The 27,789-nt window shown below is 41.0% G+C and overlaps 1 protein-coding gene across 1 annotated transcript in view; it reads left to right on the top strand.

Moving 5' to 3' along the window:
• Nucleotides 1–26,684, top strand: part of EEPD1 (endonuclease/exonuclease/phosphatase family domain containing 1) — a 208,132-nt gene extending 181,448 nt beyond the window's left edge. Inside the window, exons 5-7 of the mRNA XM_040353224.1 lie at nt 16,537–16,663; nt 20,017–20,211; nt 25,942–26,684. Of these exons, the coding sequence (XP_040209158.1) occupies nt 16,537–16,663; nt 20,017–20,211; nt 25,942–26,141 (522 nt within the window). The 3' untranslated portion in view covers nt 26,142–26,684. The remainder of the gene's footprint in view (nt 1–16,536; nt 16,664–20,016; nt 20,212–25,941) is intronic.
• The last annotated feature ends 1,105 nt before the right edge of the window (nt 26,685–27,789 follow it).

Raw genomic sequence — 27,789 nt, 5'->3', positions numbered from 1 at the left:
GGGGAGAAACAAGGAAAGGAAAATAGAAAAAAAACATTAAAAATAAAAAACATGCTGTCAGGGTAAATTCCAGCCAGCCAGCCTCAAGAAGAGCGAAGGTAGTCCAACAAAACTGTAGAAGTTATCAGTATCATAACATTAATTGTTTATACAAGTCAGAGGATTAAAAATCTATCTGTAAGGCCCAACATTTTATGGAATTTAGTATAGGCGTTGGTACACTGATGCCTCCACTCCTCCAACTCCATGATGTCTTGCACTTTCAGCAGCCACTCCTTAATTGAGGGAGCCGATGGGGACTTCTAATGAATGGGGATGAGACGTTTACCAGCATTTGAGGAGGTGAGGCATCAGGGATCATTTATAGGACCCCACTGACTGCACAGTGTGGTGGAATAGGACGGATGGATAAGAGATGAATAATTGGGCAGTCCCACCATAGATGAAGGAAGGTTGCTTTCTGTCCGCACCCTCTCCAAAAGATTTTCGGCACTGACAGAAATATTCAAGACAATTTGTCTGGTACTCTATACCATCTGGACAAAAACTTATGACAACATTCCTGAGTTTTGGAAATAACTGAGGAAGTATTGGCCAGTGTTATAATCTTCTCTATGGTGACCTCCTTCTCTGCCCAATTCCCGCTCCCATTCCCTGATATAGTAAGGTGTTGTATTGGAATGCGTATCCAAAAGAAGCTTGTAAAGTTTGGAGAGCAAGTGGGAGGCATCATCCAGCGTCCAGACACATACATTTGAATCTAGTCAGGGAGTCGCAAGGTCTCAAGCCTCCACAAAAGAAATTACTGAGCTGGATATGTTGCCAAATATCCCTGGGGAATTTACCCCATTCCCTTTAGGCCGGGTACACACGAACAAACATGTATGGTGAAAGCGGTCCGTCGGACCGTTTTCACCATACATGTCTGCCAGAGGGCTTCTGTACGATGGTTGTACACACCATCGTACAGAAGTCCGCGCGTAAACAATACGCGGGGCGTGTCCGCGGTGTCGCCGCGTCGATGACGCGGTGTCGCCGCGACAATGACGCAGCGACGTGGGCGGCCCGCCTTTAAAATGCTTCCACGCATGCGTCGAAGTCATTCGACGCATGCGAGGGACGGCGGGCGCCTGGACATGTACGGTAGGTCTGTACTGACGACCGTACATGTCCGAGCGGGCAGAATTCCAGCGGACTGTTTTAAAACAAGTCCAGGAATATTTGTCTGCTGGGAAAAGGCCCGGCGGGCAAATGTTTGCTGGAATTCGGCCCGCTCGCGCCCACACACGACCGAACATGTCTGCTGAAACTGGCCCGCGGACCAGTTTCAGCAGACATGTTTGGTCGTGAGTATGGGGCCTAAGAGTTCTACCAGGTACTTTAAGTTGGTACCTGTTATTAAGCGAAAGCAGCGAATATCTTGAGCCCCCCAAGATTTAATAAAGGCCAAGTCCTCCCCTGGGATAACACAAGGAAATCCTCCTAATGGTGACAGTGACAACATTTTTTTTTAGGTTTTGAATACAGTGTAGAAGGTTTAGTATATCTGCCAAGCTTTACAGGGTCTTGTTCCTGTTGGGGAGATGTCCCCTTATTTTCTTTCCTAGTAAAATCATATCACACCCTGACACCCTGGGTTTCACCAGTATAAAAAGTGAGGGCAAAATCTCCCCTGTAAAAACAAAAAAAAACCTGATAGAGGTTTTTAGCCATAGCCAATGTACTAAAGAGAAGTGTTGTATTTGCTGTCTGTCTGTTTCCTCCCTTCCCTTCCTGTCCCATCATTTTAGAACATTTAGAACAAGAAATAAATATCAAAAGGCTAATTACATCTACGTTCAACTATGGCCCAATGATTTGAATGGTATTGAACTCTAGCTTTGTGTTTATTTAATTTACAAATGCAGTAGTTTGGCTCTAAAAACAAAGACTTTGTTATAATTGCATTCTTCTCAAAACCTCATCGACAGGATGCAGTTGTTTCACAACAGGAAACATGCTCGAAATAATGTAATTTTTTTAAATTTTAATCAAAGTAATAAAATATTTTCAGTACGAAGCAACTATGAAATCTACTATTATTCATGTCTCAAATGCTTTCAAAAGTTATTTAGTACCATAGTGCTCCTTTAATCTCCTACCTATCAAAATAATATGTATTACTGGCAGTAGAACATGGAACAAAGCTATTGTACATCACAGAAGGCATCTTCATAGTGAAGCATGTACCTTGTTTTGATGTATAAACGGGACACAGGAAATTAATTACAAGCAATATAAGAGCTGGACTCCGAAAAGGGCTTCAGATACTCAAGGTTCTATTGGTTTTTAGAGTTCCCTATATGTCATCACTTTAAAGGCCCTGCAAGTATGTACAATAACCTGTTCATCTGCCAGAAAGGCGCTGAAGCCCTGTACACACGGGCCAGAATCTCGTCAGGAAAAAAACATACTTTTTCCTGACGAGATTCTTGGCAAGAATCTCTTGCCGCCCGAGTGCCACCGCGGTTCTTTTGAATGGCAAGAACGCGGTGACGTCATCTCGTATGACTAGCATGCGCTCGTCACATTCGATGCCATCGCCGCCATCTTGCTGCACGCTACCTATGCCTAGGAAGCTACCGCACATGCGTCAGTCATTTCGAGCATGCGCGGGGTTCCACGGTGACAGGTAAGTATACATACTCTCGGGTTTTTCGGCAGGAAAACACTGCCGAGAATCACAACGAGAAAATAGAGAGCAGGTTCTCTATTTTTCTCGTTGAGATTTTAGGCAGTTTTCTTGACGAGAAACCTGAAAGCCTCGTACACACGCTCGGTATACTCGGCAAGAAAGCTCTGCCAGCAGTTTTCTTGCTGGTTCTTGCTGAGTAAACCGAGCGTGTGTACGAGGCTTGAGTCCTGTTGTGGGCTGACAACACACATTTTTTGGACTGAGTGGTGTCAGCCCTGCCTAGTTTTATTTTACTGAGGTAATCAAACCCTCCTATTTTTCAATTTTTCCATCTTTACTTGCAGTATAAAGGCCAACTATTGTGTAGTTTCAAAACAAGAACTAGAAGGGCTAACTGCTCTCCTTCAGATAAAATATGAAATGTGCACAAGAAACAGGACAGGTCTGAATTTCTGACATAATCGACAGGCTTTATTTGCACTATTCAGACAGATATAACAAAACACTTTCCGTTGTATATTTAACAGATCAAAAGGGGGCAAGTGAAAGAAATTCATTGTTAAGCCTAGTACACACTATTCGATTATCGGACTAATGATTGTAAAAAAAAAAAATTCCGTGCTAATCTCCATATCAAAAACAAATAGGTTACTAAAGTACAAAAATTCTCATACAACAGAACAAAAATTCGGAAGTGATGTTATGTGTTTGTGTCGTATTTTTGGATGAAAACTGTACTGATTAAATTAAAATCGTACGATCTGATATCGTACGAGAAATTTAGTGTTTGTCCCTTCGTAAAATTTTGAACGAAAGCTGTGTACGAACAATCAGATTATTGTACGATTGCTTTGAAAGTGGCACTTTTGTACGGTAATTCTGATCGTGTGTGCTTGGCTTTAGGGTTTACATACTGTACATTTTAATAACTGGTTCATCTCTGGCAAGTTGTCATGTATTTTACATACCGCTGTGTTCCTCCACTGTTCTGTAATCTGGTCGAGTCATATAGTAAGTAATATACAGTATATTTGCATGAATCAGTACGTGTCTGTCTTCCATCGCATAATACATCAAATACCTGAGCAAAGACCTTTTAAATGCATCTCATAAAGAGTTATTTCATAAAGGTTTACAATAAGGGAATAACTTTTTTATGTATGAAAACTCAGATACAAAACTCAATGATACTTACATAGAAATGCAAAGGACCCATTTATGGGCACCACATTGTTAAAAAAAGACATTGAAGTTTTGGAAAGGGTACAGAGGAAGACAACTAAATTCATAGAAGGGATGGAAAGATTTACTGTTTTAGCTGATCTAGAAATTGGTCCAGAAGGGATTGTTTTAACTGCATAACAAAGTTGGTGTAATTTTTGTATTTTTTCAACCTTATTAACAATAACTAGGTGCCTAAGTTTGTAAATAAGAGTACGGTATGTGTATTCATGCAGTAAGGCCCCTTCCACGTGGGGAGGGCTCCATTGGAGTCTGCCTGCTCAGCGGGGAATCTATCTGCTGATCCTCATTGAGCAGGCAGATGACTGGTCTGCGTCCACTCTGCTTATGCCGAGCAGACACAGACACAGCCTGCTCTCCTCTATGGGCGGTCGGATGTAAAAAGACTGCCTGTCCGTTTACACCCGACTTCTATCTGATCCAGTTCACCGGGGAGTGGATCTTCATCCATCTGTTTTTAGCAGATAGTCGGATCAGATGTCGGCTGGTGTAAACAGTCACATGTCTATTTACACCCGCTGCTCCATAGAGGAGACTGGAGGGTCTGATCGGGTCCACCTGTTTTTCTGGTGGACCTGATCAGACCCTCCAGTCTCCTCTATGGAGCAGGTCCACTAGTATAAAAGGGGCCTTACACCTCTCAGACAATGCAAAATTAATGGAAATTAATAAAGGGTACAACCCTCTAAAAGTCTATAGGTCCGCTGCACAGCAGTTGTCTGTGCTTGCACCCATTTCATGTACCTGACAGATAAGTACATGAATCTGTTGGGACCCTTCACTGAGATAGGTATGTGCATACTGGACACTTCTTTCTCGGTTCGCTGCCTCCCTGGCCACTGCGCCTATCATACTATAAGGCATATGGTCAGGTATGTTTGTAGTGTGGTGGATTAAGCCTAACGAGGAACTGAGACACTAGTACCCCTCTGGTCCACCTTGCTGTTGATTGACAGCATACAGCAGTGGAATGCTTTTCAGCCTAATAGTGACTTTTGAATCTACCAACTGCCATGCACTGTCAATCAAAAGTGATGCCCCGTATACACAATCGTTTTTCCCGGCGGTAAAAAGTCAGCCGGGAAAGCCGAGAACCTACTCGGCAGCTGTTTCCCCCTACACATGGCCAGTTTTCCTGGCAGGAAAACTGCTGTGAGAGCTTTCGCCGGGAATCCCGGCCGTGTGTATGCAGGAAAAAAGAAAACGTGTTCTCATTTTTCCCGCCGGGATTCCCGGCAGTTTTCCTGTCAGGAAAACTGCCATGGAGCATACATACGGACAGGTTTTCCTGGCCAAAAGCTGTCATGGCAGTTTTCCAGACGGGAAAACTGGTCATGTGTACGAGGCAAAAGATGGACTTGATGGAGATCTAGTCTCAGTTCTCCATCAGGCTTCGCCCATCCAGTGACATCACCAGTAACACCGGCCCCTTTGTTTACATTTAGCTTTCAACTGGGGAATATCCCTGCTGATAGCAGAATAGGGTTGTGAATAGAGCCCTGTGCAGGAAGCTGTCACATCTTTCCAGCACAGCCATGTCCCCACTCTGAGCACTGGCATACCTCCATTACCATTACGTTAATGGCTGTGCCAATTTTGCCTGCAATTTCATATTGCTAGGCATGAATAGTGCCTACAAAATAAATAAGCACCAGGGATCTCAGTGAAAGATGATCTCTGAATGGAGGATGGACAGATGATTGAAAGGTCTGCCCCCTTTTTTCATAGATCATGTGTCATTCATAGAAGCTGTAGTACTATCTTTTATGAATGGAGGAGCTGGGCAGAAAGGGTAGGCATAGTTGGGAACTCTCGATGAGAGACTGTGACAACTTCCTTAGTTCTCTTAAACCCTGCTACAACAGAAGTTTACGGTGGTGGGGGTGGGGGATATGAGAGGAAGACGTTTTCTGAAAAACATAGACACAGCAGAACAAGGAACACATCCCATTCCACTGAAGGTAAGGAATGCCCCTCATAATGTTTCTTTCCCTTTTAGATACACTCAGGCTTTAAAGTGTTTTTTAAAGGCTGAAGGTTTTTTACCTGCATGCATTCTATGCATGCAGGTAGAAACCCTCCACGTGCTGCTCCCCCCACAGCACCTATATTACGCACATGAGAAGCCGCTTGATCCATCAATGTGCATGAGTGTCCTGGGACTCCCTCTCCTCATTGTCAGCCACGAGAGCGGGACAGGGCCGAGTCACGGCTCTTTGTTTAATGGACGCATAGCGCAGGGCTCAGGAGCAAGCATGAACCAGGGGGGATATGATCAACATGTACAAATATATAAGAGATTCATACAGTGTACTTGGTGTTGAGTTATTCACTTTACGGTCAACACTGAGGACAAGGGGGCACTCTTTATGTCTAGAGGAAAAGAGATTTCACCTCCAAATACGGAAAGGTTTTTTCACAGTAAGAGCTGTGAAAATGTGGAACAGACTCCCTCCAGAGGTGGTTCTGGCCAGCTCAGTAGATTGCTTTAAGAAAGGCCTGGATTCTTTCCTAAATGTACATAAAATAACTGAGTACTAAGATTTGTAGGTAAAGTTGATCCAGGGTAAATCCGATTGCCTCTCGGGGGATCAGGAGGGAATTTTTTCCCCTGCTGTAGCAAATTGGATCATGCTCTGCTGGGGTTTTTTGCCTTCCTCTGGATCAACTGTGGGTATGGAGTTGGGTGTATGGGATTGTATTGTGTTTTTTTATTTTGTTTGTTTATTTTTTTGTGGTTGAACTGGATGGACTTGTGTCTTTTTTCAACCTGACTAACTATGTAACTATGTAACCAGTCCGCCATAGCTGCTTGCTATGGGAGGCACTGGTCATGGGGAAAAAGCTTAGAGTGCCTCGAGGACCCAAGAAAAAGAGAATCTGGGCTGCTCTGTGCAAAACCACAGCACAGAGCAGGCAAGTATAATAGGTTTTTTTTTTTTTTTTTAAAGCCGAACCTTTAATACCACTTTAAGCCTTTATTGATTTCTGCAGAATGACAATGCGGGTGATGTATAATATGCTTTGAATGTTAAGAACATAAGTACTCCAGCAGCCCTGGGCATAGTGACAAATGCCCACAACTACACACCTTTGTCAAGACGAGCTCCTGCAAAGGCATGGCACCAGTGCTGGTTCCATGACATTCTTTTAGCCAACATCATTTTCTCTGTGTTCTAACTTGCTCAGAACCCGGGAATCCCAGTGTTAATCATATTTGTTATTTTTAAGGTATTGGTAGTTGGTGGTGCTTTATTATTAACACTTGAAATAAAGATCTTACCCCGAAAGTAGGAATCTTCCATCAGCAAGCTTCACTGCCTATTAATAAAATAACTTGCATGCCTAACAGCCACACCTTAGCTTAAGATGATTTATAACATTGAAAACGTAGCTGTTCTCGAAATATGACATTTCAGTTTGTATACAGGTATAAAAACTTTTACATCTAGATCTGGAGCTCCTATAATGTTATTTAAAGGTTATATTTACATGATCGCAGTAGTATGTGTATCTGTGCACATATATTGTGTATACCAGTAGAGACGCCACATTGTTATTTATAGCTGCTGTTTAGAGTGAGCTGATGTTATTTGTAAGACATGTAATCTTTTGATCTCCGTTATGGAGGGAGCTGGCATAATGCATATGTGAAAATACTGCATATGTACTGTACACCACTTGTCAGCCTCAAAATGTAAGCCTTCTGACCTATTAAATCAGTAATGCTTTCTGCTATTGCATCTGTTTCCACTGGTGAGATTACTGTGTATTGCCAATTACAGTGAACCTGAGCTGTGACCATACAGGTTCTCTTAAAGCAACTTTGTCACTATGATCTGCACAGTAAACTATGTTGAGCCTGTAAAATAAAATTATATATGTATTAAAAAATCATGTTCAGCCATAATTGTACATTTATGAAATGTATTTGAGAAATGCAATGGCTAGATCAGCCTTTTTTTCGACCCCGGGGTGCCTTGAGGTTTCTTCAGGGGTGCCTTGGCAAAATGCCTAAAAACTGCCCACAATTTATACAAGTCAGTAGGTGAACCAAGCCTGCCTTTTAGTTACACAAAGCCAAAGATTTTTATTTTTATTTATTTGTATTGTTTTTTTTATTGCACAAAGTTTTCATAGTACAAAACAGTACAGAAGGTACAAAGAGAAGAACTAAACTTCCAGAACACATTGGTTGATAGGTTAGCCATATATAGGACAGATGTACAAGGAGCAAGCAGTCACGGGTCAACCCACATGAATAACATGGTAGGTTCCATAAAAACAATAGTATTTTATAATTGTAAAATAATAAAAATAATAATAGAACAGAATACGGAAAAAAATACATACCTGTATTTATCGGTGTATAACACGCACAGATGTATAAAACGCACCCTAACTTTAAGTGGGAAGTTTCAGGAAACAACTTTCCACAGCCCCCTGCGTATAACACGCAGGCACAGTTTACCCTCTATTTTCAGGGTAAAAAAGTGAGTGTTATTCACCATTAAATACAGTAAATAAAAATAACTAGATGGATAGTATTCGACCATTATTTGAGTAACAGGGGAACATTTTTGAGTAAATAACAGTATCAGAAATATATTATTCCAAAGAGATAATTTGTCAGTCTACCATAAACCAAACAGTCCATATTTTCCATTGTGCGTCAAATATCTTTCAAGTACCACCTTTATTGGCCAAAAGCCACAGGTTTTTTATTGAACACCTTTTTAACTTTCCAGCCTTCGGCTATAACTACCAGTGATGTCATCAATGTTGATAAGAAGGGTGTTGATCGCCTGCACGGCATCCTTGTTTGCCCCTCCCCGTCAACACTGGGGTCACATTAGCTGAGCGATGGAGAGAAACTAAACGAGAGGAGAAATGCTGGAATACTAGTTGGCACCAGTGTGCAAAAGTGTATTTGCTTCATAAGAATAAATGACCTCAGATGTTGGGCGTCCTACGTGTGTCGATGCTGTCGCATTATGTAAAACTATTAGAATAGGGATGCCTTGAGGTCGTCCATCATTTTGAAGGGTGCCTTGACATAAAAAAAGGTTCAGAAACACTGGGCTAGATTGCATTTTTTCACTGTTTGTTGTTATATGTTCTATATTCTATTTATTGGCACCTGCATGGATTGTCCAGGTTGACATTTGTGATGGGGAGACAGAAGTGTGGCTGGAGTGGCCCCAGTAAGGGATGCAAATGATAATTACTTTTTGGTCTCGGTAATGTTTTATAAGCTTTACAAATATAGGTTAGAGAAAATTATGTTGTATATAAAAGTCCTGTAGTGGTTATATTCTCCAATAATAGCTTTAAGTTAGTTGCTCATACAGGTGCTATACGGTAAACCTCATTGTATATCTTTCCATGGATGCAGATCGTAAGCACTGGAGGTTAAGGGTGAAGTGGCTTCAAAGGCAAAACAACCATGGAAAAAGCAAAGATATACAGTATACGGTGTTTGTCATAGATCACGAGAATGTATAGGGTGAAGAAAATACAAAGGCAAAGAAACCAAACAATGTAGAACTCAAAGTAGGGTAAATGCAGGGTAGGGTCAAGGGGAGGGGGGTGACGTGGATGGGTGTTGGTTCACTCTACAGGCTTGTTTGCCAACTCATCCCTCGAAGTTCCAGATAAATATCATATTTTGCAAACCCAGACTCCATTCAGTCAGTCAAGATAGCAGACAACTTTTTATTCACCATTATCCAAGAAAATGTTGCTTTCTAGTTTCAGGGAATGCCTGTGTAACTGGCATCAGGCCCCATACACACGATAGAATTTATCCGCAGATACGGTTCAGCGGACCGTATCCGCGGATAAATCCTCTCTAAGATTTCAGAGGATTTCAATGCGATGGCGTGTACACACCATCGCATTGAAATCCGCGCTGAAATCCTCTGCCGATGACGTGTCGCGCCGTCGCCGCTATTATGACGCGGCGACGGGCGCGACGCTGTCATATAAGGAATTCCACGCATGCGTCTATTCATTACGGCGCGTGCGGGGAATCCCTTTGGACGGATGGATCCGGTAAGTCTGTACAGACGAGCGGATCCATCCGTTGGAATGGATTCCAGCAGATAGATATTCTGTGCATGTCGACAAATATTTATCTGCTGGAAATCCATTCCAGGGGAGATTTATCTGCGGATAGATATCCGACGGAGTGTACACACCATAGGATCTATCCGCAGAAACCCATTTGATGGGATTTATCTGCGGATAGATTCTATGGTGTGTATGGGGCCTCAAAGTCGGACCAAAGTAGTGCAGAGACTACTTTGAAGTCGTACTAATATGAATGGTTGTCATTGGAAATCATGGGGAACGACTCCCAAGTCGCAGGACAAGTCATACAAGTGTGAAAGGGGTCTTAAGCTGGCTACACATTATACAATTTTCTTGTTTAATTTCCTTTTAGATTTACAATTTGAACGTGTTCAAGTTTGACCTCATATTACATGGTTTTAGTAAATCTAAAGCAGATTGTATAATGTGTAGCTAGCTTAAGATAGGGAGTGTGTCACTGGCTGGATCGCAAAGTAAAAATAGAATTAAAAAAAGGCTAAAAAGAAAAGAAAATCAATGCAGCCATTACAATTATAGCAGAACTAAAGTAAAAAAATATATACCGTATATACTTGAGTATAAGCCGAGTTTTTCAGCAAATTTTGTTGTGCTGAAAATGCCCCCCCTTGGCTTATACTCGAGTCAATTTTTTGCGCCTGATCTCCCGGACTTTGGGGACCTGGTACTCCTGGACCCCAAACTTGGCACACATGTAGCCCCACTCTTCCTCTACAAGTGTGCAAAGTTTGTTGTCTGGGGGACCTGCGGCCAGGGAGCACCGATTTTTTAAAGGCAGGCACCCCTTTCATAGACTCCATGTTAAACGGTCATTTATCCAGTAACTTTGGGGACCCGGTACCGGCCAGTCGTAGGTCCCCTGGACCCGGATCTTGGCACACATGTAGCCCCATTTCTCCTCTAAGAGTCTGCAACATTTGTTGTCTGGGGGACACCGATTTTTCAAAGCCAGGCATCCCTTCCATAGACTCCCATGTTAAATGTCAGTCTAGTCATGGATACAGCGAAGGCATGGGCATAGTGAGGCATGGGCACAGTGAGGCATGGACACAGTGAGGCATGAGCACAGTGACACATGGGCAGAGTGAGGCATGCACATGGACACAGTGAGGCGCAGTGAGGCATGCAGATGGACACCCTAGGCTTATACTCGAGTCAATACGTTTTCCCATTTTTTTTGTGGTAAAATTAGGTGCCTCGGCTTATATTCGGGTCGGCTTATACTCGAGTATATACAGTACTTTGCATGTCTCTTTATTGCAGAAGAGACATGCAAAGTCTCTTGAGCAATAAAATAAATGTGCCTGCCTGTTTGCAGTCTTCTGCAGAATATAAACTGAGCTGCATATGTTCAGCTCTGATCACATCTCCGGCATGGTGTCAGTGGCACTGCAATGATGTCATTCCATGCCAGCGAATCAAGATGGCTGAGGATTGGTGCCCAGAAGGAGCCTGGGGAGAAGATGCCGTTTTTTTTAACATGCTTGTTAGTCATTTTTTTTCCTTTTGTGTTTGTTTTATTTTATGTTATATGCATTTCTGTGCATTACTACTTCTATCTATTACTCTAATAACTGCTTAAGTACAGCATGTGCAATTTATAAGCAATGCAGTGTAGCACAGAGAAATTAACTGCTCCATTGACTGTTAAAAAAGAAACACAGATTTGAAATATTATAGTCAGGTAGGCTTATCTATAAGGCATTGCTCCATTATTTAGCCCGTCTTACGTTGCTTGTATATGACTCAGAGTCACCAGGTAGGAGTTCACCTGAAGTGTATTCAAAGTTAAGGTCAGATGACCTAATGCAAGTAATTGATGTTTTAGGGAGGTGGTCATGCAGCTGACATGGTAACAATTGTCTTGCACAATTTTAGCAACTTAAACACTCCAAGCAAACAGTTAAATTCACACATTAAGTACATATAGGCTGTTTTATCTGCTATAGGGTTTGTATTTCTGTTCATCCTGTTCTGAGATTTGCTCAGCTTTGCCATACTGCACAGTCCTATCTGGGCAGGAGACATGATTTTTTTCCCTTGCTGCAGTTTAAGTATACTGTATGTAAACCCATACATTGTAAAACAACCCATTCAGTTTAAAATGGAAATGAAAGGCAAAACATTTGTGTATAGATATAAAATGCCACCACCCACCCTTTTTTTTAATAATTGATCACATACCCTTTGTGATCAGCTGCATAAGTGGCTTAGAGAGCTGGGGGAGGAGAAACATCATACACTAGTCTACCCAATAAATGTCTGTGTAGGGAGGGGTGGGTGTGTCAGCAGAAGTCTGTTCATTGAAGGAGAGCAGACTGAGTTCCCAGCACAGACAGAAAATGTACAACACTGTGCTCTCATGACTAGTGTGATCAGTTTTTAATAGGAAAGCAAGGAGACTGTCAGGAATACCAGGTATTCCACAAAGGGAACAGGAAACATTTTCATAAACATACAGTACGTGGTACAGCAGGCACATATCAGGAATTTTAAATGTTGGGTTTACATATTCTTTAAGTGAAAATTGGACTGTCTGGTCAGTAAAAGGATAAGCAGAAGACTGATGAACTCGTATCTGTCACTCTGCTCACTCCTACTGGAAATATGCCCCCTTGTAGTGTAACATAACTTATTGGCTTTTGTAGGCTGAATCTCCCTGCCCCAGCCTACAGGGACTGCAAGAGGCTGATGCCAAGTCAAATTCAGGGACTTCAACTATGTGTAAGGATATATTAATGAAAAGAGAGCTGCATTATTATTATTGTATAGCATTTAAATAACACCATCAGCGTTTTACAAAATAAATGAAAACAATACAGTTACAAAACGGTTCAAGACAGGAAATTAACTATTTTCATATTACTGGGGTTAGTAACATTGTAAAGCTGAATTCCAGGAATTCATCTTCTTTGTGAAAAAAAGTGAAGGCACACTGCGAGTTAAGTCCAAAGAGCTGCATGATATCTCCTGGGCTTATCTCTATTATTTACATGTAACATCAAGATGGCTATCACTGTATTTCTGGGCACCCAGTGCTGATACTTCAGGCCTAAGCATCTTCAACGTTAGAGTCAGTGCAGCTGCTATGCCTGCCCCTCCCCTCCTTCTGCCCAATCACAGAAGCCTTTGTATTGTGTGAATTCAATCATAAAATACAAAGGCTTCTCTGAATGGGCAGCAGAGATGAGGGGTAGGCATGGCTGCTCTGTGTGCCTCTCTCTCCTCTCTCACATGCACCAGCAGAGCCAAAAACCTGTCAGATATAAATAATAGACATAAGTTCATGAGATGTCATGCAGCTCCGTGGACTTAATTCATAGTCTGTCTTTACTTTTCATAAAGATGCTGAATCCCTGGAATTCATTTTTAAAATCTATTAACCGGATTCAGAAAAACTTACGACGGCGTATCTAATGATACGCCGCGTAAGTCAATGGATGCGCCATCATATCTATGCGCCGTATTCTTGTACTAAAATACGCCTGAATTTTGTCAGTATACGACCGATGCAAGTCTCCTACGCCGTCGTATCTTGGGTGCATATTTACGCTGGCCGCTAGGGGCGCTTCCATTAATTTACGCGTTGAATATGTAAATGAGCGTGATACGCCGATTCACAAATGTACTTGCGCCCGTCGCTGTAATCTATGCCGTTTACGTAAGGCGTTTTTCCAGCGTAAAGTTAAACCACCGAAAAGCTGGTCTAAGTCATTTAGGGTATGGACGTCGGAACTGCCGTCGGATTTTACGTTGTTTATGTAAGTCGTACGTGAATGGGGCTGGGCGTAGGTTACGTTCACGTCATTGCCATTGAGCCGTCGTATCTTAGGGCGGAAATTCAAAGTAATTCTGAGCATGCGCACGCATGCGCCGTTCGTCCGGGAATTAATTTACATGGGGTCACGGCTAATTTTAATACAACACGCCCACTACCTTCCTAATTTGAATTAGGCGGGCTTACGCCGACCCATTTACGATACGCCGCCGTAACTTAGGGAGCAAGTGTTTTGTGAATACTGTACTTGCCTCTCTATGTTACGTCGGCGTAGCGCATATGAGCTGCTCTACGCCCGCTTAAACATACGCCGCTCTACCTGAATCTGGCTATATGTGTCTTAAAGCTGGAGTTAAGCTTTAAGGCTAAATATTTTAGATTCTTGCATTAGCCCATTCTTACTGCCAATCGCCAAGTAGCGTAAGACTGATCACATCACAATGGGCAAAAAACTCAGAAGGACCATTTGGTGCAATAAAAAAAAACATGTGTTTAGGTAAAAGCTCCTTCCATGGTATGTACAGTTGTGGCGACTAACATCCGTTTCTTGGTTGACAAAACTAATATGGTTCTTTAATGCCGACAGATCTCAGTCTTTTTAAATTAGATCCTTTATTGCAAAACAACAAGGGACATCTAATATATTGACAAGACCAAGCACAAATCATTTGGTTAAGCACTTAAACTGATACTAAAAACACAGTTAATTTACATTATCCCTTTCTGGATATGGATGATGGCACTGTAATTATTTTTATAAAAAAAAAAAAGTACAGTACCTTTTTTTCCTATTCAAATATACAGTTGTCATATGATTAAGATCTTTTCCAGCCTGTCTGCAGGGAAACATAAACAGGAGGAGCATCTAGTCCTCTGCTGCTGGTCACATGGTAAAAAGAAAAAAAATCAGCCTTTGGGATACAGCATAAAAATAAATAATTAATGTCAATAAACTGTTAATGGTCATACGAATATATAACTAAAACCAAATCTTTATTATTTTTTGGGCAATAACCTGGCATGGCTGGATTTCTCCGGTGACAGGCTCTCACGCCCCTCCAGCCTATGTCTTAGAACAGGGCTCGACAAATCCCGGGCGCCAGGTCGCCATGGCGACTAGAAATGGTGTCCTGGCCACTTGGCTTGGAAGGTGGGCTGGCGCCATCTGGTGGTGAGCCGTTGGTATTACAAGTTATTACCACCAGATGTGTGAGCTGGCGCCATCTGGTGGTGGCCGTTGGTATTACAAGTTAAGCATTACAAGTTAAACAGCAATTCTAATGTAATTTTTCACTATTTTCACTGCCATCTTCTTCCCTCTAATTAGAACCCCCAAACATTATATATATTTTTTATCCTAACACCCTAGAGAATAAAATGGCGATCGTTGCAATACTTTCTGTCACGCCGTATTTGCGCAGCGGTCTTACAAGCGCACTTTTTTGGGAAAAAATTACACTTTTTAAATTAAAAAATAAGACAACAGTAAAGTTATCCCCATTTTTTTTAATATTATGAAAGATAATGTTACGCCGAGTAAATTCATACCCAACATGTCACGCTTCAAAATTGCGTCCGCTTGTGGAATGCCGAAAAACTTTTACCCTTTAAAATCTTCATAGGCGACGTTTAAAAAAATCTACAGGTTGCATGTTTTGAGTTACAGAGGAGGACTAGGGCTAGAATTATTGCTCTCGCTCTACTAATCGCGACGATACCTCACATGTGTGGTTTGAACACCGTTTACATATGCGGGCGCTGCTCACGTATGTGTTCGCTTCTGCGCGCAAGCTCGTCGGGACGGGGTGCGTTTTCTGGCTCCTAACTTTTTTAGCTGCTAGATTCCAAGCAAATTTGTCAAACCCTGTCTTAGAATAACATTTAGGTGAAGCCTCCATCAATGAAGATGTAATATCCCACTCCCATTGTGTTTAGTTGGTTAGTGGGCATGTAGGAGGAGGGAGTGAGTGGGCCGTCATTTACCATTGTGTGAAACGCCCATGTGTGACTTTATAGTCACATGGGCTGCTCAGATGTGTTAGGGAGGAAACTCTCAGCATGGCAGCTAGTGAGCTTCTAACACTGCTCTGCAAAAACCTCAACTACACTTTGGGGACATGGACCGAAGGGGGAGAGAGAACAGCAGGATCAACCAGGTGTATTGCAGAATACGGAAAACGAATCCCATAGTGAATGAGTATGAACATTTATTGATAGTTTTTAATGATGTGGGTTTAATTGCACTGTAACTGAGAGGTGTCATGGATCCAATCCGGGGCTTAAGAGTAAAGGGGACTTATCATTTAGGGTGATTTTGTATATGTTGGAAACTCAGGCCCCTGCTGGATTAAAAATTAGATGGATTTTCGTGTTGATTTTTCCCATTTTCTCCCTATGTATGATTTTTCTTCTCAATTAAAGAGGGGTGATATTGTTGTCCCAAAAATCAACAACACAGTGGGACAGAGATATTTTTGTACCAAGGGACTTGCAATCAATGGAATTTTTAACTCTGTGATTTAATAAACAGATTTTATACCTTCTTATTATTCTAAATGTCACTGGTTCGTTTTAGAATGCAGAAAATTTAATGAGTATGAAGAAGCCCTAAATATGTTGCCTTATGAGGGTTACCATTTGAGTCTGTTTTGAGACAGTACAGTTCTCTTGCAATATGTCCAGTCATGTTTTATTGTGTACCTTTCTTTAACCTTTGAAATTTGCTTTTAAGGTTGGAATGAATGATGTGACCCTGGTAAATATTCACCTGCGCCCTCCACTAAATGAAGTTGGAAAGCAGCAGAGTGATGGCCACAAACCACCCACCTTTGGACAAACATTGCAGGAGACCTTGAAAGGTATGTAAGGCAGCAATGACCAGTCTATCTGAACATGATCCAGCCTGCCCCTTATTGTCATTCCACGAATGCCTCCTGGCGGCGAGAATGTTAATATATTGTCCTTTTCCAGCGATTTGCTGGTGATCTATCACTAAGCAGCTTTAGGTTTTTCAAACACTTTATACATTTTACATTAGTAGAAATATTTCAAACTGAGCCTGTATGTATTTCATTAATTATGCATAAAGGTGAACTGACTGACTATAATGCCTCGTACACACGACCAGTTTTTCCGTCGGGAAAACTACCATGACAGCTTTTGGTCGGGAAAACTGTCCATGTGTATGCTCCATGGCAGTTTTCCCGACAGGAAAACCACCGGGAATCCCGGCAGGAAAAATGAGAACATGTTCTCTTTTTTCCTGCAGCGATTCCCGGCGGTCTTTTTCCCGGCAGTTTTCTTATGGGAAACACTGAGGCCCCGTACACACGTCCGAGGAACTCGACGTGCCAAACACATCGAGTTCCTCGTCGAGTTCAGTGTTGAAGCCGCCGAAGATCTCGGCGGGCCGACTTTCCTCATTGAACAAGGAGGAAATAGAGAACATGTTATCTATTTCGCTGAAAAGTGTACACACGACCGAGTTTCTCGGCAGAATCCAGCTCCGATCGAGTTTCTGGCTGAATTCTGCCGAGAAACTCGGTCGTGTGTACGGGGCCTGAGGGGGAGTATACACACGGCCGGGTTCCCCGGACAAAGCTCTCATGGCAGTTTTCCTGCCAGGAAAACTGGCCGTGTGTAGGGGGGAAAAAGCTGCTGAGCCGGTTCTTGGCTTTCCCCTCGGGTTTCCCGGCGGTAAAAAGTCTGCCGGGAAACCCATATGTGTGTACGAGGCATAAGAGTTTAGGTTGTGTTTCAGGCTATTAAAAGTATTTCTAGTAACCAGAAATCAGATTTGGTAACATAATTTAGGAGACCACTAGTGCTTTTCTCACAACAGTGTACTCATAAAAAGTCACAAACCACTGTAGGGCAAATGGAAAGTTCTAATAACAGAACTACGGGAAAGTAGCGACATTTGCAGTTTATACTTTTGCCTAACCCATGTGCTCATTTCTTGCATTGTGTAAGTAGTATAGTGAAACAGAATCACAATTTACTACTGTACATAATACAAACACAACCACGTTGTTCTAATACTGGATTGTATTGCATTACTCTGGAAAGGACATGATTGTAATTTGACTAAATTCTTGTTTTGTACCCCGTCAGCTGTTCTCCAACAGGCCCTCTGCTCCCCCAACTACATTTAGCATGTGAGAACAGTGGTAACTTATTCGGTCTTTGAAAGTGTTGCAGACAGCATATAACCATTGCATAAAGGGGAATGGGTTCTCTCTCTTCCCTGCACTGGCTTATATAGATAAACAACAATCCAACAAATCCATACCTGCGATCTGCTTCTCAGGTCACATTTCTGCAGCACCAAGTGACCCGGTACAGGGCTCCTTTGGACTTTTCACCTGTAATTAAGCACAAGCCCTGATGCCATCCCCACTCTTGATGTGCCCATGCCCTTCACCCATCTCTTGTTGACCTCCAGTAATAAAGTTTAAGGGCTGACAAGTTGGTTTGACATTATTGACATTTTGAACTTGGTAAAGTTCAAATAGAAGTATATCCTGTATGTCATGTTGGCATGGCACACCCATAAGCCTATGTGATACCCTTCCAGAAGAAGATGCATTTGTTTACTGGCTAATTAGCTCGGTGGCTGGAGGTGACTAAGGCCTCATACACACGGTACGAAAATCAGAAGGTAAAAGTCTGAAGATGAGCTGTCTGCGGATTTTCGGTTCGTTAGTACGGTTCATTCGACAGACGATTCGACTTTTACATCACACAAAAGCTGGATGTGCAGGCTATAAATTTTTTGTCTGAACTCAACATCTGATTTTCGGATGGTCAGTACAGAAATCCATCACACAAAAGTCGAAAGTACAAACACGCATGCTCGAAATCAAGAAATGACTGGGAAGAGTTTGGTCTTGTAAACTACCGTTGGTAATCTAGAATTAACATTTGTGTCGCGGCAATTGATGAAATGTCAAAATTCTCATCTTCTTTAATGGGATAATGAAGCTGCTTTGCATGTAGTTATGTCAAACGTATTTTAAAAGGAATCTGAAAATTGTGAATAAACGCTCACCAAACTTCTACTAACACCAAATTAGTAGAAGGGGCCGAAAGGTTGGCGCTTGAGAAACAAACTTCCTCTTTATACACTCGTAGTACGTCACTACGTTCGTGTTTGTCAAACGACAAATTATGGATAGTTAGTATGCTAGACAAAATCCTGCACACACACGCTTTTGACAAAAATCAGACGCTCGGTCGTCCAACAATCAAACCGTGTGTACGAGGCTTAAGGGACCCATGTTCTGGAAGGAATGTGGGCTGGAGAATTACTGTACATTCTTGAATGTTGGATATAAACTGCGTAGGGATAAAAGGACCTCTTTATCGGTCACAAGCAAATCAATGGTCCAAACTACAATGTTGGCCTTATTTTCTGCAAACCAGTTCCCTTAGTAGTACTGATGGGCTAATTGTTATCTGAACAAATTGATCCAAGGTTCTTGAAACTGTAAGCACATTCAGAGATGTGGCTTGTGTTCATGGTTTAATGTTAAACATTAACATTGACTGTGTGTTTAGTGCACATATTAACTGATTTCAATAAATTTTTTAAATTCTAGGAAATATTTGCTGCACAGTTGTGGGCTGTCCAGCTTCTCTGGGGTAAAACTTAAAATGATTTTTGTTGGCAGAACCAATACTGCTCCCTAGTGGAGAGCTGTAAGAATGCAACTGTCAGTAATCAAGTAAAGTAGTACAGTAATTTAATGATTTGGTTACAGGAAGTGTGGTTAGTTGCTACACTCGTCAAATCATTGTTTCTTTTTCTTGATGTCCTACTAAGTGAGCCTAAATATAAACACATTTTATGAAAAGAAGAGTTCTATACACACCACTAACGGCCTCTATAAAAACAGCATTTTTATATTGTATTATTATTATAATTTGAATATTATATTATAATTTATTCACTTTCCCTTGCTAAAAGTGGAGTTCCACTATCTTTCATGCATTCATAGCCATCGTTGCTTATTACATTAGAAAAATAACAATCTGATTTAAAGCTATACTCCAGGCAGCCAGCTAAATGTACATTTGAGGTATATATGTCAACTGTTTTAGCAGCCAAACAAAATAATAAACCTGCTGCCTTATTAAATTAGCCAAGTATCTTGCTTATTCAGCAGAAATGTTATAGGTTTTGTAAATTTTTATGTGTTCTAATTTTCAGGGGAAAAGGATGTGATCATTTTAGGAGGATTCAGCCAACCCGCGGATAGCAGTAACTTTGATTCTTTGAGAAAAGAAAAGTTCCACAACTTGCTTCCAGCGAACACATTTACAAATATCAGCACAAAGACTCCTCAAGGGAATAGGTCCATGGACAATATTTGGATCAGCAAGAGCTTGAAGAAAGTTTTCACAGGTTAGACCCTTTTGTACTGTGCCCCATATCTGTATAAATGCCCAGCATGGAAACACCCCAAAGTCAGGAGAGGGGTTTTCTACATAATTCTATGAAGTTTAGCATAGATGTTAAAACAACGTGACATATCCTTCTTTAAATCAATGTAAATTTCCATGATTGTTAAAATCTGTTGCTTTTCTGCTTCTGTACAGAAGTGGTTAAAGAGACATATTAAAATCAGTTTGTTTTTTTATTGCTGTGAATTTCCTCTTAATACTGATCCTGGTAACTTCCTATTACACAGACAGCTATAAACCTCTGACAAAGGTCTTAACATGCCTCACTCTGTCCAAAATAAAGAAGTTACAAGGTTGCAATTTCAACACTTTAGAGTTTAAGCAATGATCTTTGTTGGCTAACTTTAGTTAGATAAAAACATATATTTTCTCGAAACAGTACAATGCTATGCTATAGGCTCATTGCAACCATCTAGATATTAGTAGTTAGGTGTGGTCTGATTAATTCTTATGAGTCAGAACATGTCATTACACTTACAGTAACATGCCTCCTGTCTCAGATACCTCTTTATTAACAACTTTAGCATACAGGTGACATTACCAGTTTATCGATTCAGCTTTAACATGCTTAGTAGTAACTTAGGCCAAAACGTCAAGTGGTATCCCTATCTGTCTTCTGAAGTCTGAAGTTGTCTTCTTGGACACTGGGCATACTGCTGCCTTCTGTCACGCACAGTTCAAAAGTCCAAATTTATCATGAATATGGGTGCAGCCCAGCTCCTATATAGATGAGAACTCTCAGAAACACACATTGACCATGGGACTTTGAAAGATTTGCACCAAACAAAAATAAATCAATACATCCTTAAAAGTTGTGCATGTCCTTGCCCCATTCCCCTCCTGAGCATGCCTTCCAAATAAATGAAACCACCCATCACTTTTAGGAAAATTCAAGATTTAGATATAAATTTAGCTATATATATCCCTGGATCCAATTTTGGGACATGTAACTTTCACTTAAGGGATAAATAACCATTGCATACAAGTAAAACGTGTCTTCTTATGTTCACTCTGGTTTACTTTAACACACTATCAACACAATGCAAATAGCAATGATCCTGTTACTATAATACTAGGTCTCTCCACTCTATGTTGGTAGTAAGTAGGTGCAGGACACTGCTCCTCTACATGTCATGAAATGGTGATAGGATGCAGCTCTTAGGCCCCGTACACACGACCGAGTTTCTCGGCAGAATTCAGCCAGAAACTCGGTCGGAGCTGTATTCTGCCGAGAAACCCGGCCGTGTGTACACTTTCGGCCGAGGAAGCCGACGAGGATCTCGGCGAGGAAATAGAGAACATGTTCTCTATTTCCTCGTGGTTCAATGGGAAATTTCGGCTCGCCGACAACCTCGGCGGCTTCACAAGGAACTCGACGAGCAAAACGATGTGTTTTCCCGTCGAGTTCCTTGGACGTGTGTACGGGGCCTTAGAAACACACATTGTCCATGGGACTTTGGAAGAGTTGCACCAAACAAAAATAAATCAATACTGCTTTTTATTCACATATATGATTAAAATCATATTAAAACTCCATAGAATGTGTCCAATATCACAAACATACAACTGTATAAAAGCACATATTCATAGAAAAATGATTGGTTGATATCCTATGACTCAACGTGTTTCGTCAAATGGAAAAGGAAAACAGCGAAGACAAGAGCACAGGAGAGATCCAGGAAAAGCCCACAAACTGAGTGACTAACCTAAAAAGAGAAAGACGCACTGTTCATCCAAGACTAATTACTTTGATGCAGCCACTAAATCCTCATGGAATGTGTACAGCCTATCAATGTATTTCTGAAAAACCTTTCTTTCCTTGTGGATATTTTTTCTGGCATTTTTCTCTTTGTTTCTCTCCTTTTTATTACAGTAAACTAATAACATGGTCTCTCTGCAGATATTCTATCCAATAGTACTAGGGTCCATAAGTAAAGTAAGTTGCTAATCCTAGTAAACCAAAATCTTATGAGGCTATAAACTATTTGCACATTTGTGTATCAAACATGAATATAAATAGGCTTCATGCTAAAGTGAAAAACATTACCATCCATATAAAAAACATATACCATTTGAATATGGTGATAACAAAGATAATTGTAATAAAGTAATTTAAACAAAACAAATGTGACAAAAAATGATAAAAGTGAATAGAAAGTGAGAAATTATGCAAATAAATATAAAATATATACCATATATACTCGAGTATAAGCCGACCCGAGTATAAGCCGAGGTACATAATTTTACCACAAAAAAATGTTGTATTGACTCGAGTATAAGCCTAGGGTGAGAAATGCAGCAGCTACTGTAAGGCCGCGTACACGCGATCAGTCAAAACCGATGAAAACGGACTGAAGGACCGTTTTCATCGGTCCAAACTGATCGTGTGTAGGCCCCATCGGTCAGTTAACCTTCGGTCAAAAAAATGAGAACTTGCTTTAAAATTTAACCGATGGATGCCTAACCGATAGGTCAAAAAGATCGTTAGTACGCACGACCATCGGTTAAAAATCCATGCATGCTCAGAATCAACTCAACGCATGCTTGGAAGCATTGAACTTGTTTTACGTCACTGCGTTCTGACACGATCGGTTATTTAACCTATGGTGTGTAGGCACATCAGACCATCAGTCAGCTTCATCGGTTAACTGATGACAACGGTCCTTCGGACCGTTCTCATCTGATGGACTGATCGTGTGTACGCAGCCTAAGTGCATAAGAGGGTCAACAATGCTCATTTGCAGCTTCACTGTGCCCATTGCAAACATCACCACTGTGCCCATTGCAAACATCACCACTGTGCCCATTGCAAACCTCACCACTGTGCCCATTACAAACATCACCACTGTGCCCATTGCCAACATCACCACTGTGCCCATTGCAAACATCACCACTGTGCCCAATGCAAACATCACCACTGTGCCCATTGCAAACATCACCACTGTGTCCATTGCAAACATCACCACTGTGCCCATTGCAGCCTCATTGTGCCGTTCCACAGACGAGGATGAGAGGATGTCTGTTATAGGCGGAACACTGAGCACTAACTCACTGCTGGGAAAATTAGTGTTCCCCTATCACAGATGAGAACGAGGAGGAGGCACGGCTTTTGAACACTGGATGGATGGCCGCCGTCTGACTGTATGCATGACACGGCTCTCATTAGGTATGCAGGCACTGACTCGAGTATAAGCCGAGGTCGGCATTTTCAGCACAAAAAAATGTGCTGAAAAACTCAGTTTATACTCGAGTATATACGGTATATATTTTTTTAATATGGAATAAATAAATCCGTGGTAAAGCTTTAAAGTCCTTCAATCAGACTCTCAGTCCCATCCACCATGCTATGTGTGATTATAATTAAAGAATGCTTTTCCACTCCCAAAAAAGCAAAATGTGCTCCACCACGTGTGATAATACAGATATACTCACCAGAGCCTTATGGTCATCAAAACCAATATAGCCTTTCTGTTACACCAATAAGACCAGATGTGATGATCACTCCATTATCCACACACGCCTTCATGTGCAATATAGGTCATCAACTCCCCAAAAGACAAAAAACAGGGGGCCAGATCCAGAGAGAGAGTACGCCGGCGTACTTTCAAATTTCACACGTCGTATCTTTAGTTTGAATCCTCAAACCAAGATACGACGGCATCTGGGTTCGATCCGACAGGTATACGGTTTCGTACGCCTTCGGATCGCAGATGTAATACTTCGGCGTCCGCTGGGTGGAGTTTGCGTCGTTTTCCACGCCGGGTATGCAAATGAGCTTTTTACGACGATTCGCGAACGTACGCGCGGCAGTCGCATTCTCTTACGTCGTCTCTAGTCGGCTTTTTCCGGCGTATAGTTAAAGATGCTATTTTGCGGCGTATAGATAGACTTGCCATGTACAAGTATGGCCGTCGTTCCCGCGTCGAAATTTGAATTTTTTTTTTGCGTAAGTCGTCCGTGAATAGTGATGGACGTAAGTCACGTCTAAGTTCAAAAAATGAAGTTGTTGCGACGTCATTTCGCGCAAAGCACGGCGGGAAATTTCGAAACGGAGCATGCGCTCCCGCCGATTTGAATTCCGCCGCCAGAAATACACTACGCCGCCGTAACTTACGGCGCAAATTCTTCCTGGAATTCGACTTAAAGCCAGGTAAGATACGGCGGCGTAGCGTATCTCTGATACGCTGCGCCTGTCCGTTTCTATGTGGATCTGGCCCATGGTTTCAAGTTTGGTACACAAATGTGCAAATATTTTATAGTCTCATAAGATTTTGGTTTACTGGGATTAGCACCTTACTTTACTTATGGACTCTATTGTTTAGTGTATTAATTACTTAAGCTGTCACAGAATTTATGCACAATTTTTATGGTTGGTGCCATTTATATTTTGATCACATCCAATACTACTATCTCCTTCTGAAGTGAACTTTGTTTCATGAAACGCGTTGTAGGATATAAACCAATCATCTTTCTATGTATATGTGCTGTCATACAACTATGTGTTATTGGATATATTCTAAAGAATTGTAATATCATTTTAATCATATATGTGAATAAAATTTGGATTCTTTTAAAGAGGTATTTATTTTTGTTTGGTGCAACTCTTCCCAATTCCCATGGGCAATGTGTGTTTCTAAGAGCTGCATTCTGTCACCTTTCATGACATGTAGAGGAGCATTGGTCTGCACCTACATTGTACCAACATGGAGTGGAGAGACCTAGTATTATCATAACAGGTTCATTGCTATTTGCATTGTGTTGATAGTGTGCTAAAGTAAACCAGAGTGAACATAAGAAGAAACATTTTACTTCTATGCAATGGTTTTCCTTTAAGTGAAAGCAGCATGTCACAAAATTGGATCCAGGGATATATCTAGCTGGATTTATATCTAAATCTTGAATTTTTGTAAAAGTGATGGGTGGTTTCATTGATTTGGAAGGCATGCTCGGGAGGGGAATGTGGTAGACATGCACAGCTTTTACAAAAATAAAAAGCCAAGGTTTGGATATAACTAATGGCTTTAATCTCTGAGTCTTCTGAATATCTTGCAGTCTTTACTGAAGGTAACCTCTATGGATTTTTTCATAAGCTTAGTTTAAATTACCTAGGGTTGGCTTATTTAAATTGTGTCCACATAGGCTCCAATTATAGACCTAATATTTTAATTGGACTCCAATGTATTGTCTACCATTATGCAAGGACTTTGAAATACAGGGCTCTTTCCAAGGCTCCTTTCACACTAACCAACTCCAAAGTTGTGTGATTTTCAGTGCAACTTTGGAATCCGACTTTGATACGACTTTGAAGTGATTTTCTCTGGCATTGAAGTTGTGTCAAAGTCGGCTCAAAGTAGTGCAGGAACCTTTTCTGAAGTCACGACTACGTTAGTAGTGTCAGTTGGAATGGCTCTTATAGAGATACATGGCATTTCACATGTCCTTCGACTTTGGGTCTCACAAGTCCAGTTCCTAAGTGTGAAAGGAGCCTAAAACCCAGAAGGACACATATATAATATGAGAATCCTGAAAATTAATTTGAGGACTCCCAAATCACAAGTTGTGTACCCTCATAATCAAGTATACTGTACGTTGCAAGAAAGTAATGACATTTCTTTGCTGCCAGAAAACATATTTATTCTAGCTATAGCTCACTAAATTTCTCTTTCAACAGGTTTCTCCTTGGTGGTGAGAGAGGGCCTCACAAACCCTTGGATTCCAGACAACTGGTCATGGGGAGGTGTAGCTTCAGAGCACTGCCCTATACTAGGGGAATTTTACATGGAGAAAGACAGCAACAAAAAGGACTTGGCTTCAAAAGCTAATGGAGTCACCGTGGAACGCAACGAGGCAAACTCTAAACATGAAAGATGAAAAGTCAATATAAGCACTTTTATCTCATCAGGAGAGGACATTTCTCCAATATTCTGACTGTGAACTGTGAACAGAACTCCTTTGCTTTCAATATCTGAGATATTAATATTTGATTTCAAGTGCCCACCGCCTCTTATGTTAACACCGGATATTTTAGAATATCAACCTGTGCTAGATAAACCATTGCTTTTTATGATCTGTCTCAGCTTTCAGTGGACATTTATGATCCATACAAAGAGTCTGCACCCAGACAAGAAGGAAACTCTACGTAAACATTTTATTTTTAACTGAATCTTGGTAACTGATGCAATAACATAACATAAGACTGTCAACAGAAGACCATTAACACTGTCAGTTTTTTTTTTTTGTTCTCAGTGAAATTTATGAAATTACCTGCAGATCGCATGCTTTTTTTACAGTATGCATTGAGAACATTTTCAACTTTTTAACTATGCACTTTTAACCCCTTTAAAGCTACTGAAGCCAGATGGCTTAAAAATGTGATTGAACTATGCCTAAAATAAATGACTCCCAAAAAAGATATTCATTATGTCAGTAATAAGTTTGTTCTTAAAAATATGCCTATTGAGGTTAGACACAGTTCTAATTTAAGGGTCAGTCAACACAAAGTGATATTGTAATTATAGGGGGGATCTTTGCTGGGTCGAGTTAGCCCCTGGTTTCTTTTTTATCCCAGGAGAAAATGGAACATGGAACTCAAAAAATGGAATACTGAACTCAAAATCATACTTTGGAATATGCAACTCATGATTGGAATACAGAACTCAAAGCTTGATACTTGGGAATTTGAGTCTTAGAATTTTAGAATATGGAATTTGGAAATATGGCAAGATCTCCCTGCCATAAATTTCATATTTCCCGCCAAACTGTTCCAATACCTGAGCACCTCCTGTTGAATAATATAATATATCTATCTAAATATAATCCAGACGAGACAGGCAAACTCTGCATAATGGCCAAAGCAGAAATGCAAACCCAGGAAGTTAGGTTCAGAGATGTCACCAATAGAGGAGAGATGAAAAAAAATGTTTAATTATCTACCATTTTGGATGGACTGACCCTTTAACAATAAATTAACTCAAACTAAACTCATTAAGATGAATGTTAACAAACTACTTCAATATATATTATATTGAAGATCGTTACAATTAATTCTTGCTGCACTCAGCTCTTATAGAGACACCTTGTATACATGTAGGCATCCTGACTATTGTAGGAATGTGGACCATATACATTTTTCTTCCATACAGAAAATATGGATGCTTTAATAATATTTTAAGGGATACAGTTTTGCCCAATGCAAAAACAGGGGTAGATCAAGCGCTCTCCAGAAAAAGCAAAACACTAACTTATTAGGGAAATATAGGGAATATGTGGGGTTGGGGGGAATGAGGGAAGGGGAGGAGGGGGAAAAAACAGGGGAAAAAAATGGACACCAATCTTTTTGTAAAAGATCACTGAACTGTAGATATTAGTCCATTGGAGCAAGTTCATGTAAATAATACAGTTGTACTCTCGCAGGGAGGGCTGCCGGCTTGCAGGAAGAAGCAAATCTGAAACAGCACAAGAAGACAAAAAGCAGCGCCCTATAAGCGTAGTAATCACGTTTTTAATATGTAAAAACAGA

Source organism: Rana temporaria, chromosome 5, assembly GCF_905171775.1.
Source record: "Rana temporaria chromosome 5, aRanTem1.1, whole genome shotgun sequence".
NCBI classification, from domain to species: Eukaryota; Metazoa; Chordata; class Amphibia; order Anura; family Ranidae; genus Rana; species Rana temporaria.
The sequence above is the reverse complement of the archived record's forward strand: the minus strand, read 5'-3'. Positions and strand labels throughout refer to the sequence as shown.